The 14,650-nt window shown below is 37.8% G+C and overlaps 1 protein-coding gene across 1 annotated transcript in view; it reads left to right on the forward strand.

Annotated features, from left to right (window-relative positions):
• The window catches only part of ROBO2 (roundabout, axon guidance receptor, homolog 2 (Drosophila)), a 469,290-nt gene that overhangs the window by 436,698 nt on the left and 17,942 nt on the right, over window positions 1-14,650 (forward strand). The window contains exon 25 of the mRNA XM_010567635.1: window positions 3,006-3,220. Within this exon, the coding sequence (XP_010565937.1) occupies window positions 3,006-3,220 (215 nt within the window). The remainder of the gene's footprint in view (window positions 1-3,005; window positions 3,221-14,650) is intronic.

A 14,650-nucleotide genomic window follows, 5' to 3' on the forward strand; every position in this document is an offset into this window, starting at 1 on the left:
TTACATACATTCAACTAAGTAGTTAACACCCACCTACTGATAACTTTTGTACAGTTCGGAGTACTCTCTTTTCATGCTAGCAAAAGATATGAATTTTTTAGGATTTTCAAAAATATTGAGGTTCTAAATTCCTGATTAAAACTAATGCTAGTCACTTGAAATAGCAATGTAGCAACTTTTACCCTGTGTCACATGAGAATGAAGCATTTGCATCTCTGACTGTAGTTTGAAATACCATGAAATTTCTGACTCATAGGGAAAAACCCAGAAATAGCAGAAAGGAAGTTGTTAGTATTTACAAAATGGATCTAGCGTTTTAGAGTGCTTTATGCCTATTTAAAGGAAGAGCAAGCAAATACCACAGTAACATTTCCCCTGCAAAACAAACAGAAGCAATCTCTTCAGGGACCGAAAAAGAACTTGTCAACTGCACCAGGCTGGGGATATGGTGAAGGTCAGTTGCTTTCTGGATGTTCCCTAAGCGGCAGTTGTCCTTTTACAACTTTTCTATCCAGACAAAGCCTGCGAATCTCAGAGGAGAGGAGCAGAGCTAGTTACTGAATGGCGTGCTGCCAGTGGAGGAGCAGCCTTTCTTCGCTGGTAAATAAAGCCACAGAGTTATTCAGCTTGAGCTACCATAAATAGATCAGGCAGGTAGGCAGGTGGTGCCAAATCAAAGCCAGCTGTTTTCCCTGGACACCGTCAAAGCCTTGAGGCTTGCCTGCAATCTGCACTCAATCAACAGGGTACTTTGGTCCTGCTGCAGTGTCACGCTGCCAAGCACAGACCCCGACCTGCCTGTGGGACAGACCCAAATCCCAGGCAGCAGCTAGACCTGGCCTATTGAAGGTAGCTGACTTGTGAGCCAGCACACAGATGCATACCCTGTCTGCGCAGTCAATCACTGCTGCATTTTGCAGCTGTTACCCTTTCTACGCCCTACAAACTGTGGGTGCCAGTCTGGGAGTGGATAACATAGTAGGACTCTGTAGCAAAGCCTCTTGCAACTGACAGGGGAGGTCTTGTTCCCTTTTTGGAGAAATGAAAATTGATTGGGAAATGTCATAATGTGCTCAGGAATACACAGATTTTAACATCGCTTTTGTGTAAGGTCACAGTAATTGAGCCTGAAACTGAAAAAAATATCAGGGAGATAACCTTTTTTCATACTAGGACCTTATAGCAGGTATTGGGGTAAATATTGAGGGTTGCAAATAGAAGTGATTTTTGCAGTAGTTATGAAATGGAATTGTTTAATGCTTTAATATCGTTTGGCTGGACATGTATCATGCTGTTCAGCACATGTTCAAAGTCAGTGGGAAGTCCTCCATTGTCTTCAGTGGGAAGGAAGATTTCTTAGTTTTCTTTTCACAAAGTTAACCTGTCCAGTGTGGGGGGCAAGGAGGGGACAAAACAACAAGATGAGACGTGTCAGATAGGTTACTGTAGGAGTAACAGAAGACAAATATAGAGACCAGCCAACTAGAAATTTAAGAAAGAGCACATTAGAGATTACTGGAAAAGTACATAATCATTATGGCCTTGATCCAGCAAATCACTTAAATATATGCTTAACTACAAGTACATGAGAAATTGACTTCAATTGTTCTATCACATGCTTAACATTAAGCATATACTTAAGTATTTTGCTTGACTGGGAGCTAATCACACTGTTTATTGAGGGTTAGTTAGATAGTAGTGCCCTTTGGTGCAGTGTTTTGAACACTGCATAGCTAAGAACCTGGTGTCCAGGCAGAAAAAGTATTCAAGAAGTTGTAATCAGAAGGGCGTTGTATATCAGAAGGGAAGCATTTGCTGTGCAAATAAGGCAATAAGTTAAAACCTACACCAAGGTGGAGAGAGATTCCAGTGGTACATAACATTTACCATGACATTCTCAGATTCCATAGATTTAAGTTATGAAAAAAAAAGCGCTCTTTGAATAAAGACAATTACTGCACTTACCGAGTGTAGGTAATAATACAGCACAAAGTTTTCATCTAAAATATACTAGAACTAGGAAACCAAACAGGTGACAGTTGTAATTTTTTCTGTTATGCTGATGTCCAAGCAAGAGACCAGCAGAATCCTGGATCCTGTCCAGAGTGCTGCTGATTCGAATCAGGTCACAGCACCTCATGTACCGCCACCCAAGGATTCCCACATGCCTAAGTTAGCAATTTCAAGCATGGTACATGCTTCTATGCCAAGGCCAGTCATGCCTGGGTCCCCTGGCACAGCTTGCTGTGTACCTGTAGTGCTGGGGAGAATGCTGCATTGAAAGCCGATGGTTGTTCTTTTCCTCTCTAGCCTCTCAGAGACCACACAAATGAAACTCCAAGTCCTGTGCGTGCCTTTGGCCATTTAGCTATCCTGTGGATGCTTTTTATCTTTGTTTTTCTTTTTTTAATTGTGATTGCTGCATGCAGTAATTTCACACATGCATGCCCTAATACTGCTGCAATTAAATCTATTAAACTGCTTGGAATAAAGCAAAATAAAAAGGCCTTGCTGATAATGGGTTCATTGGACTTGAAAATTTCTTTTGTCCTACTGGTCATTTCCTTCTCTTTAGGGTGAGTTCTACTTAAGGGCACTAAGTCTGTTTAGGCAGAAGGAGTGAAATTTAATTTTGGCTCAACGTGTGATTTGCAAGGTGGAATATTGGGTGAGACATTTATATGCTAGGTTGGGATTCAGAATTGTGCTTTTCCGTGGACTTCCTACCTGATTTACATAGCCTCTGTGTACATCGTTCTTCATCTGTAAAACGACAATCTTGACCTTCCCCATGTTACAGGAGAGGTGTATTTAAGACTGGAAAGTGGGCAGGTACTCTGGTGTTAGAAGCTACGGTGAATAACTGAACTGTCTTTTCTTGAGTTTGACCTAACAAGCATGTTTTGTAAATCTACTTCAGGACTTATTGAAAGGTTTGTCTTCTATTGACCATAGGGTACAAAGTCTTATCCATTCTGATGATGTTTTCCTGTTTGTTTGTGTAGGCACATCCAAAGCAGTACACAACCTCCTCAGGCTCCAGTTCCGCCCCTAGGATATGTATCTGGAAACCTTATTTCAGATTTGGAAACAGATGTTCCAGATGATGATGATGAGGAGGATGATATTGAAGAAGAAACTGTAGAAATCAGTAGGCCGCTAAGAGGTCTAGAGCATACTCCAGGCTCCAGTATGGACAATCTAGACAGCTCTGTGACAGGTAACCAAACACAGTTAACAGTGACACCAACTTGTTCCTAACAGTAAAATACATCATCAGTCAAACACTTTCTAAGTGAAAATTTATTCTACTCTATTTCTGTAACATTTAGAATATGTTAATATTAAACACTAAAGTTAAAGAAGGATTTGAAAATACTTTGCTTTGCTGCAAAATGATAAGAAAATTCATGAATTTTAAAAAGCTTTAAAGACTTGAAAGAAAACTCAATTATATCCTAGCTTTCATGAAAAGTTCAGTCTACTGGAGAAGCAAGCCAGTTACATAGAAAGGAGGGGGAAGACCTTGGCTTAGGAATATACATTTCATGAATCAGAAGCAGCATAAAAATGTTATCTTAAAGCACTTTTAGATATTTTGCTGGGTAAATGCTTTCACAGATGAACACAGCAAAGTTAAAAGACTTAAGAATAAGTGTATTTAGATCAGCACAACATTTATCTACAGAGTAAATACAACATTTATGTAGGAAAATGTGTCTTTTGAACCTACTTTGTATTGCTGAATTTAGTAATTGTTGCCTTTCAGTGAAGATATTTAATTATTCTGACACTCCATCCTTCACTGCTTCTCACCCTTTGCATGCCTTGGAAAGTTACAACAGGGATCATCAAAGGGGACCTAGAAAGGCATGCTAAACTAATGCACAGAATCTGAATGAATAAAAATGCTGTTGATGAAATGTAGGCAGTGAAAGACGTTTTTTGTAAAATACAGATTTTATGTGGACATAATATACTTTTTGTAAGCATCAGTGTATTTCCCTTTAGGTTGAACTTGGGCCTCTATATAATATCCTGTATCCATAATGTACAGCTGTACTGGAGACCCAAATGTACATAGTGTCCATAGCTCATAAAAGCTAGTTGGTGCTTCTTCAGTCTTTGATCTCAGTGGAAGAGCACTGAATAGATGAAATTCTTTGTTCTGGACCTTTGAAATTCCAAGGATTTTGCACCCTTACTTAAACATTGCCATTCTGAAAACACTGCAGGAATATGACAGTGAGGGACCATCAATACCTATAATTTCCTTCCTTTTCCCTTGTTGAATTAAATAGTGTGTAGCTTAATCCCACTTACCAGGTTTTCCTTCACCCTAGGGCCAGACTGCTTGCCAATCTAATTAAGATTTAAGAATTGTATCTCTGCTGCTGTGATTTGAAATCCAGATCTAACTGAAGGCCATAGAGTTAAAGTTTAAATCCCTGAATTGAGAAGGTTAACTTATTAGTGCATGAGTATGTTAAGTCACTTTGCTTGAATTTCTAGTGTAATCTCCTTCAGGCTATAATTCTGCATATTTTTGCATATCTCACTAATGGCTTAGAAGCCTTTCCATTAGGAATGCAGTAAGGGTTTTACACTCGTAATACAGAAATAAATAATAATTAAAAAAATCAGGTGGCTATATATTTTCCATTTGGTATGTATTAAAATGTCAATGTTGATACATCCATGAATCAGAAAATGAATGTTTTTCACATTTGCATTTTCACCTAATATTTTGGACTACCCTTCCTAGTGCAAAGTGGGGAATAGCTGCATTTCTGCACCAATTCACGGACTTCTGTGCTTATTACAATTTGTCCTTTTATGAATAACATTTAAGCTTGTTCTAATAGTTAGAAATCTTGTTTAATTATTGGAGTGTTAAATGTTTAATTATTGGAGAGTTAAAAACTTCCTGATGTATTTTTTTGGAAGAAATTGGGCAGAATTTGGTAATGTAGTCTGGGAGTGTACTTAAGGTGGTCTAAATGCACTCCCACTCATTTCGACCACTATCTTGTTGTAGCCTCATCCAGCTGAAAATTAAGGTTTTTCTTTTGCTTTTTCTTGCTTAATTACTAGCTCGATCTGTTCCTTGATCTGGTTCACCGCATGGCAAGGTGTTTGCCAGCACTGCAGGAAGGGAATGTGCAGCTGGAAGGGAAGCAAAATGACAGACTGCCCCTTTAGCGTATAGCCAACACTTAGATTGACTTAAAACAATTACGAAATTATAGCCTTACAAAAATACAGCCACAGTGTTAGTCTAAACGATTTGTAAAATGGCAAACTCTCCAAATAACAAAACTACTTCTGTTTTCCTCAGTTACTATATGAGCAAAACCTCGATTTTCTGAGGGCTTGTTTTGGGCTCGTTTTTTTCTAGGATGGAAGAAAATTGTTTATTATCCTTGGGCAAATTGTTTCAAAAGATAATTTTAATTTTTGTGTACCTGTTTCTGTTAACTCTTCCAGGCTGCATTTACTGGTGTTAAGGAGTGTATGTAACAAATTGCATTCATTGTTTCTAAGCTGTTTCTCATTCTTTAATTTGATTGCTCTTAAAATACTGTAGAAAAACTAAATTCTTCTTTCTTGCACTGAGAATATATAAGCTACTTCTTTTCACAGGGCTTTTGGTGACTTAAACCAGCAATTTCTTAGGAATTTATATACCACATTTTCAGTTCTTTAAAGATTATATTAAAAAATGGAGGCAAATGAGAACAGCTGACCCAGATGAAGCAATATTTCTGTTCATTTTGAAGTGCGCCCTGTGAATTCAGTGTTTGTGAGAAATCTAAATTGACATCCCTTGGTCCAGAGTGCCTCCAAATAAAGTTGCTGTACGGTGCGCAGGGCGAGTCTCCTCGCCCTGTACTGTTAGCATGCCTCTGCAATGACTTGACGATACCCACTCTCGGAGTGAAATGGTATTTTGCTCTTTATGGCTGAGCTGAGACCGAGGTTTTCATCCAATGCCAAATGTGGGATTCTCTGAGGGGAAGCACTGGCACTGTATGAGCTGAGCTCAAACTGCTAAATTCCTCTGAAACCACAGTGTTGCTCCTTTAAACTGTTTAAAAGTCAGGTTGTCTTCCAGGCCCTTGAATTTTAGTTACAGCTAACTGAAGATTCAGACAAGGTTTTAATCTGTGCTATTAAGCTTTTCTCTTTGCAGGTGGCAGAGACATAATGTTGACGTGTATAATAAATTGAAAAGAAAGGAGGAGTGCACAGTGACTATATCTTAACATTTTCCAGATATTGCAAAGAAAACTCAAGGAAGGAGGTTTAGATTTGAACATTTGTGGGACTGAATATGAAATGAAAGCCAAAGTTTTGTTTCATTCCCAGCATGGTTTGTTAGGATACTGAGTTACTGATTCTGATTAAAAAAAAAAAAAAAAAGAAGAAAGAACTGAAAAGCAGCTGTAAAACTTCTGCTTACTTGACTACTTGACTGTTAATTCACAATTATTTAGGGTTATTTTTGCCTTCAGAGACACACTGAAATATGGGGGGGGTGTGGATGTTTAATGCTTGCCTTTATAATGAATTGCTGTGCAGACTTATGGCATGAATGGTCATGAAGAGTCTGTTTTATTATTCTACTTTAATAGACTTAATTAATTGCATATGATGACTGTATAAGAAATTAATTTGCTTCTCAGTGAAATCACTAAGAGCAACACTAGGTTTTGTCAGATCAAAGTGTTATGGTTTGGGGGTTTTCTCCTTATCTTCTACTCCCCCAGCACCACCAGTGAAGCTGGTAGCGAGAGCTGTTGTATCTTCAGCCCTGGTGCATTTTGACTGAGGGGAGAGATGCACCCATTGACCAGCACAGAAATCAGAACAAGCCCTTTTGTGCCTAACTAACTGATACAAACTGATTGTCGTGGTTTAACCAGGACACTGATATAAGCAGAGAAATAATGGTGTAAACAGTACCATTGCAAATGGATAACAATTTTTTTTTCTATAGAATTACATAGATTTGAAATTATAAAGATCTCCAGAAGTTGTTTAGCTCAGCAAGGAAGAAAGTCCCTTCTTTGGCATGTTTTGGTCATGATTAAAAGAATCACTGATCACTGTCTGTATGGTAAAAGTTTTCATTCATTGTGTCTGAGCACAAATGAAATAATTCTTGAAAATTACACAAAATCATTTTCATGAGCTATATTTTACCATGGCAGAGTTCAATCTTTATATTGATTTGCTTAGGGATACCTATTGCAAAAGATCCTATTTTATAGCAGTTAGAATGCATTTAATAGGTAGAATGTGTTTCATGGATTAAATATGTGCTCAGAAAATAGGAAACTGCTACTTTTTGTATCTCATAAAAATGGTAATGCAACAATTAGCAGGGTCATATTATAAAGCACAGACTTTAGCTTAATGGATCTAGGGATATGCATTCATCAGCAACGATGGATTTAGCATAAAACGACATGTAAATGAATTGATGACTGATCATAAATTAAATTTAGTGCTGAAGAAGTAATAGAGACACAGCAAGATGCCACTTTATCATAGTATTTTACTGCTCAGCAACATTTGAGCAACTACTTAATGTTCTGTGTGCATTTCTTTTCTAACAGCTTGAATAAATTTGAGAAATTTTTGTGCCTTTCAGCAATATGGAAACCAAAAAAAATCTGGAAAGATTGAAAATGCAAACAGAAATAAAGTTGGCTAAGTGACATAAATTCATTTTTCATTAAATGTTTATGAAGGGCATTAATTATGGTTGGACCTGTGAAGTGCCAGATATGTATGTATAATTTTTACTTACTTTTGTTTAGTGTTTCCTGCCCCAAAATAAAAATTTTCAAACTTAAGTGTTTATTTCAGGTGTATACATTTAAATATTTGGGCATTTATGGTGAAGTATAATGTAAAGTGTAAGACCAGGTCTAATTTTTGAAGTGTGATCATATTTATATTCTGCATTTAGCCACTTCCAGTATTCTTTCTTATTTTAATGGTAGAATGACTATTGCCCCTTTTATTCCATCACTTCCACCAAAATCAGTGGACATTCTCTCTTCGTAGCCATGACGGTAGTTAGATATATCCAAAAGAGGATAATGTGTTTCTCCTGTACAAAGGCTAAAGGAATTCTGTAACTGATTTCAGCTGAAGTAGCATCAGTCCCCAAGGACTTCACCTGTACTTCACAAACCTAAGCAGTCTAGCCCTGTTCCATCAAAAAACCTGCAGAGGAGCAGGGGCTTAATATTAGCATGTGCTTAATGGTCTTGTGAAGGAAAGCACATAAACATATACGTACAAGTCCCAGAGACATCAGTTGTTAACTTCAAGCATGCACATAGAGTTTGGTACGTATGTAATGGAATTTTTTAAAGTTTTAGGTTTGTTGTGAGCAGCTTTTACTTCACAAGTGCATTAGATTCTTTTTTTAAAGTAAAGCAAGAGTACACTTTACAAAGAAAAATAGCATTTTTATTGCCTGCAAAATGCCACTAAAAGCAGTCGCATGCAGTCTACGAGAAGCTAGCACCTCTATTCCTTTCACCTCTCCCTGAGAGCAAAGAAGCTTTCTGTTTGGATTAGCACTAAGAGATATTTTATGGAGCAAGAAAACAGAGTTCAACTTTTCACAGAGTTGATTTTGTTCTGCATAAAGCATTTACTGCTGCTGTCAGCAAGAGTAAAATTTACAGTTGCCAGAAAGCGTAAAAACTCAAATGTGCTCTTGGAAAACACATAGTGAGCTGCATGTAAAGGAGACACTAAAAGCCTGTTTCATTCCATTTCAGAATGCACAGTTGATCTGAAAGGGATATCAGCATCTCTTATTCTGCCTTTATTCAGAGAGAAACAAATGTGCATCTGATTTGGAAAACAAGAGGCCAGTGGATGTCTTTAAACAAGCAGTCACCATGTGTGCTACATTAACACAGCTGCGTGGTGGCCTGAGGTGCCCAGGCTGGGCTCCAGCACTCCCATGCCTTCTGGGCAATGTCCACACCTCTAGAGGGCAAAGCAAGCCGGGGTTTTGCTGCTGCAAGTTTTGGTGGGGAAAAAATTGTTTATGCATGGAAACTGAGTAGCTCAGGAACCAGTAGGAATAATGTAGAGATTTCACTTTTAGCTACCTAGTCACATGCAGCTGTGGGTGCTGTATATGTCTCATGGTAGCTTGCTGACTTCAGCAGTTGTAAGGAGTTTTGCCTCTGCTTCCAGCAACCAGAAGTATCATTAAATCATAGAATGGTTTGAGTTGGAAGGGACCTTTAAAGATCATCTAATCCAACCCCCCTGCCACAGGCAGGGACACCTTCCACTAGACCAGGTTGCTAAAAGCCCCATCCAATCTCACTTTGAACACTTCCAATGATGGAGCGTGCACAACTTCTCTGGGCAACATGCTCCAGTGCCTCACCACCCTCATTGTAAACAATTTCTTTCTTATATCTGATTTAAACCTATCCTCTTTCAGTTTTAAACTGTTGCTCCTTGTTCTGTCACTACAGAAATTGGTAAAAAGTCTTTCTCCATCTTTCTTATAAGCCCCCTTTATATATTGAAAGGCCGCAGTAATGTCTCCCCGGAGCCTTCTCTTCTCCAGGCTGAACAACCCCAACTCTCTCAACATTTCTTCACAGGAGAGGTGCTCCAGCCCTCTGATCATTTTTGTGGTCCTCCTCTGGACCACCTCTAAGAGGTCCATGTCTTTCTTGTGCTGGGGACCCCAGAACTGGATACAGTACTCCAGGTGGGGTCATTGTTTGCTTTAGTTGGCAGCTGTGTTGACATCCCAGTAAAGCTCACATCCCGGCGAGAATTGAGCTATGCTTCCAGCCTGACAGGTGGTCCCTCCTAACACAGCTGCTGGCGGAGAGGGGAAGGGATCCATGGGCAGAGTGCACTATTCCTAGTCTTGCTAATGCTTGCTGTCCATGGGAATGCAGAGGAGTTCAGGAACAGGGCTTTTCTATAGGGTTAGCCTGAAAAATTGGCTGTCTGATAACAGCACTCTATTGATAATTAAAATTTAGCTATTTTTAGGAAAACCTGGCATTGTCTAGAATGATAGGTGTGTGCACAGACATTGGAGAGAGCATTATGGGCTTTTGCAGATTTTTACTCTATTTCACACTTGAAACATAGATTTTTTTTTTTGGACTGGATGAACTTCAGTCCAGCCCTTCAAAGAGTAGGTAAAAAATAGCAACTGTTCCTAGACATACCCTGAAAGCATCCCATCCAAATTATCGTGTGTATTGTATGTTGTGTAACAGCTGAGTGACTGGTTAGCAAACAGATGGAACAATGTGAGCAATGGAAATTAAAACCTAAGTTCCTTTAAAACATCCATAGTGCCTATGATACTGAAATCCATGCCTATTTTGTACAGTATATGTTTGTATATGTCTCTATGTTGAATGTGTCACACAAAACCCTCAGGCCCTGAAACTAATGAGATACATGTTAAATTTTTAGCATACAAGTATCATCCTTTGATATCTGTAGGTCTAGTTATATTTTTATGTTTCAGCTTGTGCTTACATATTTTGCAGAATATGTCCATAAGCGATTGTTTGAAAATGTCCTTAGCTATAGCATCTCATTTTCTTACATCTTCATGAGCTCTTTTATCTGCATTATCTCTGTTCATACATCATCAATAACTGTTGCTAAGCCTTTTTATTCTCTATGATGTCCTATCGCACTTTGATTGTTAGTTCAGAAACTGTCTTCTCAGAGGAAACTCAGTTTTAGCCTTCCCTTGCTGTTATCTTGGCTTCCTTACATCTGTCCGCATCAGCTTGAGTCTGTTTGGAAAATAACAATTTTATGTGTGCTCTGGGCAAGCAGAATCAAACTCTGTCACTCTCTGTTGCACTTAACACACTTTCTGCCTGTCAGACCTCCATAGACCTCTTCGGTTTCTTTTCGTATATCTTAGGAGTGCATGGACTTTTATTGTTATAGCGTGCCACTTTGCTGACATTAAAAGGTTTGGTCACTGCAGCATTACAAAATAATCCATTGTTCTTGGGCTTTGTGGTGCATTGTGCTACTGACTAAATTCCAGTATTCATTTATTGTACTCATGACTTATTTTTTGCAGGATATTTTTAATATTTGACACAACCGTTACTTAATTAGCCTATCAATTTGGTATTAATAAGCAGGTCACTATTGATTTACTAGATTTTGAACACAATAATATTTTCTTGGACATGGATTAAAAAAAGGCTTTGAAGAACATGGCTTACACTGCTACACATCTTACGTACATTTACATAAATTCAGCTGTGCTAACTGAATAGTTAAGTCAGGGCCATGATGTATCTCTCACATGTGTCTTCATATCTTTGAAAACCAGTTCTCTGCAGATTCTCATGGGTTCACTGGACTTTTTTTTCAACATATGCATGCCACTGTTTTTAAAAAGCAGATTTCAGGTATTTCAAGATAGGTGCCGATGCTATCTCAGAAAAATGTGCTGTGTCTACACAGCACCATGCAATGCCATGCAGCAGCTCAGGTCCCAAAAGCAGTCTGGTAGCTCTGCACCTCAGCTGGACTTGGTAACTAATTAGCATGGCTGCCCTGTTCCTAGAGCAAAGCTAGGTATTTGGTGCTAGCTAAGTTTCCTTTGGCTCCTGCTCCACTGCACAGTGTAGAATTATCCTGTGACATTTATCCATGATTTTTAGAAGTACACAACACCATCAACTGCATCTGAAGCCTCAAAAGAAACTGAATTTCAGTACTTTAAAAAAAATCTGAACTGAGCGATAGGTTTTGAAAATATATTGTACTGCCACGTTGGGTAGCTGGTCAATCCTTCATGCATTGGGAGAGAAACTATAAATGAAGAGCAAATAAGATGAATCCTTTCTTCACTATTTTGTGCTTTACATTTTAGTTATGTCAAGATTTCTGTATTTCTTTCATGTGCTTTTTCTGGTATCTCATTTTCTGACTGCATTTTTATGATGTTATTATCATTTTCCTTTCTTGCAGTGGTGGGAATCCATAGCTAGAAGGTACCATGAGGCCAGCATTGGCTTAGTGGCTGACTCAGTATTAAATTTGAGCATATATTTGCTCTGCTCTTGAATGTTAATTATTTCTAACCTTTTAAAAAAGTAACTTTAATCCACCAGAATGAACTACTTTAGGTCAGCTTTCTTCGGGCCATTAGAATTGCTCATCTATTTCAATGTTTTGATTGAGAAAATGATATAATGCCAGTCTCGTTCAGGATAGCTCTTGAAGCCCATGTCTGACTTCAGCCATATCTACTGAGACTTACACTTGTGCTGTCCTAGATTAAGACTTCATTTTGCAAATATCAAACTAGATACTGATTTATAATAAGTCAAGTAAAAAAAAAATCACATTCATTTCAATCCCAGGGAAAATCTATTAACTTTCAGAAGAATTTATTATGGAGCCTTCACAGTTGTAGAGAATGTGTATCATTTTGTTTACAGGATCAAAGCAACATGGAACAAGCTATGAATGAGATCCCATTTAGCTTTGATAGTGCCTTTTTATACCAAGCTCTGTCAGATAAACTTTGGGTTTCCTGTTGTGAAAGGACACATTAAGTGGGTCTTTAAGCTTTAGATGGGTACTGCTCTTTTGTATCAAGCTCTGTCAAATGAATTTTGAGTTTCCTGTTGAGAAAGGACATATTAAGTGGGTCTTTAAGCTTTAGATGATCAAAAAATATCAAATGTGCACAACTCACTAGACCCCTACATTTGTTTTTAGGTTCAATGGTAAATGGATGGGGTTCTGCGTCTGATGAGGACCGTAACTTTTCTAGTCATAGATCTAGCGTAGGTAGCTCCTCAGATGACTCGATCTTTACCAGCGGCAGTTTTGCACAAGCACTGGTTGCAGCAGCAGATAAAGCTGGTTTTAGGCTGGATGGAACCAGCCTGACAAGAACAGGTTTGTAGACTCAAAGTTGATGCTTTCTGCATGAAGGGTGTCTCTGCCTGTTCCTCTCTTCTTTTCAGTGAACCTGCGTCTCACACTTGTCTAACATGCATGGAATAAGGTGGATGGAGATATTTTTATCAGTATATTTTAAAAGAAACCTTGCATTATGTTTCAATTTTAGTGATTTGAAGTAGTGAATAGCACAAGCTTTTAATCTGCACCTTCAGTCTGCTGCAGTTTCTCTCTGTGCTGACTCTGCTGTAGATTTACTGACATATGCTTCGTTTAATATTTCAGTGAAGAGATCACTAATTCTGCCATGCAGTCTTTGATGATTTCATTTTTTTGCAAAATCTGCTCACAGTCATTTACATTTCCACTGATGAACATCATGTTTAAACAGTTATCTCCATCCCTGCTCTTCTGTTGCATCTCTTCTTGCAAAAGTGTATTCTTCTGTGAAGTTTTTCTAAGCATGGGGTAAATTGGTGTGCTTTTATTGTTAACAATACAAACTGTTTAAAAGCCTTATTAATAGCTGATTTAAAAATACTTAATAAGTTAATATATATTGATAAAATTTAATTTTAATTATTGTCAACTAAATCTGCCAAGTTAAATGTAACAAAGGTAAAGTGACTGTTGCTTTTGAAAACAGCCGATCTTCTAAAATGAATTAATGAAAAGTAAACATAATTTAGTTCATATTTTTAAAGCTCCATATGTTTTATTTCTAGCAAAAAAAAAGATAAGTAAAAATTATTTTTAAATATTCTGGAAAAAAGAATGTATTTGCATGTGCTTAGTCTTATCAAAAATAACTAATTATTTAAATCTACAAATCTAATAGCAAAGTTTGAACTTGGATCATATTTTCGTTATGCTTTCTTAGCCAATTCCTGCCCACAGGTTCCTATAATTTAGATTTTTTTACTATTAGTCTGGTATGAAGTCTATCCTTCAGTAAAATGTATGCATTTATGAGAAATGTCTCCACATGCTAGGGCTGAAAACTGCAGGCTTACTGCATGCAGTGACTTCATGGCAAACACTGCCTTTTAGGAATGTTAGGAATGAAGAAAAGAATCGATTGCGAAGTCCTATGTTGCCAACAAACTACAGAGTGAACAGATACAGCGTTTCTCAGATCTCTGGGTCTTTTGCCATTGACTTTGGTCAGACATAATCATCCTTCAAAGATAGTTATATCACCGTTAAAAAGTAGTTAAAACCCTCACTTGCTTCTTACACTAGTGGAAAATTGACTCAGTAAAGCTGTCTCATCATTTGAAAAAAACAAAGCAAAACAAAACAAAACCTGATGTAGACCTTCACTGATCTACTATGGGCACATTTGGCCAAACTATAATTTAAAATACCCTATTTTGCTGGAAGAGTCTCCTAAACAGTCTTGAATAAAAGGAGTAAATCCTTCCCAACCTGTTTTTTGGTGGTGTTCTTGGCCTCAGTAAAAGCTAATGCAAAGATTCACCCAAAGTTAATGTCACTTGTATCAGGCCATCGAGAAGTACAGTTTCCACCACAAACACACACCTAACAAAAGTAAATAGACACACAAACACATAGACACTTTTCAATAAATATAATTTCTTATTGTAGCTGTGTAAATGGAAAGCACAAGGAAAGGATGAGAGCTCTCTTGTCAGTTATATTTTCCTAGCTTAATTAGGTCACA

Source organism: Haliaeetus leucocephalus, unplaced genomic scaffold, assembly GCF_000737465.1.
Source record: "Haliaeetus leucocephalus isolate CR32 unplaced genomic scaffold, Haliaeetus_leucocephalus-4.0 Scaffold228, whole genome shotgun sequence".
In the NCBI taxonomy this organism is placed as follows: domain Eukaryota; kingdom Metazoa; phylum Chordata; class Aves; order Accipitriformes; family Accipitridae; genus Haliaeetus; species Haliaeetus leucocephalus.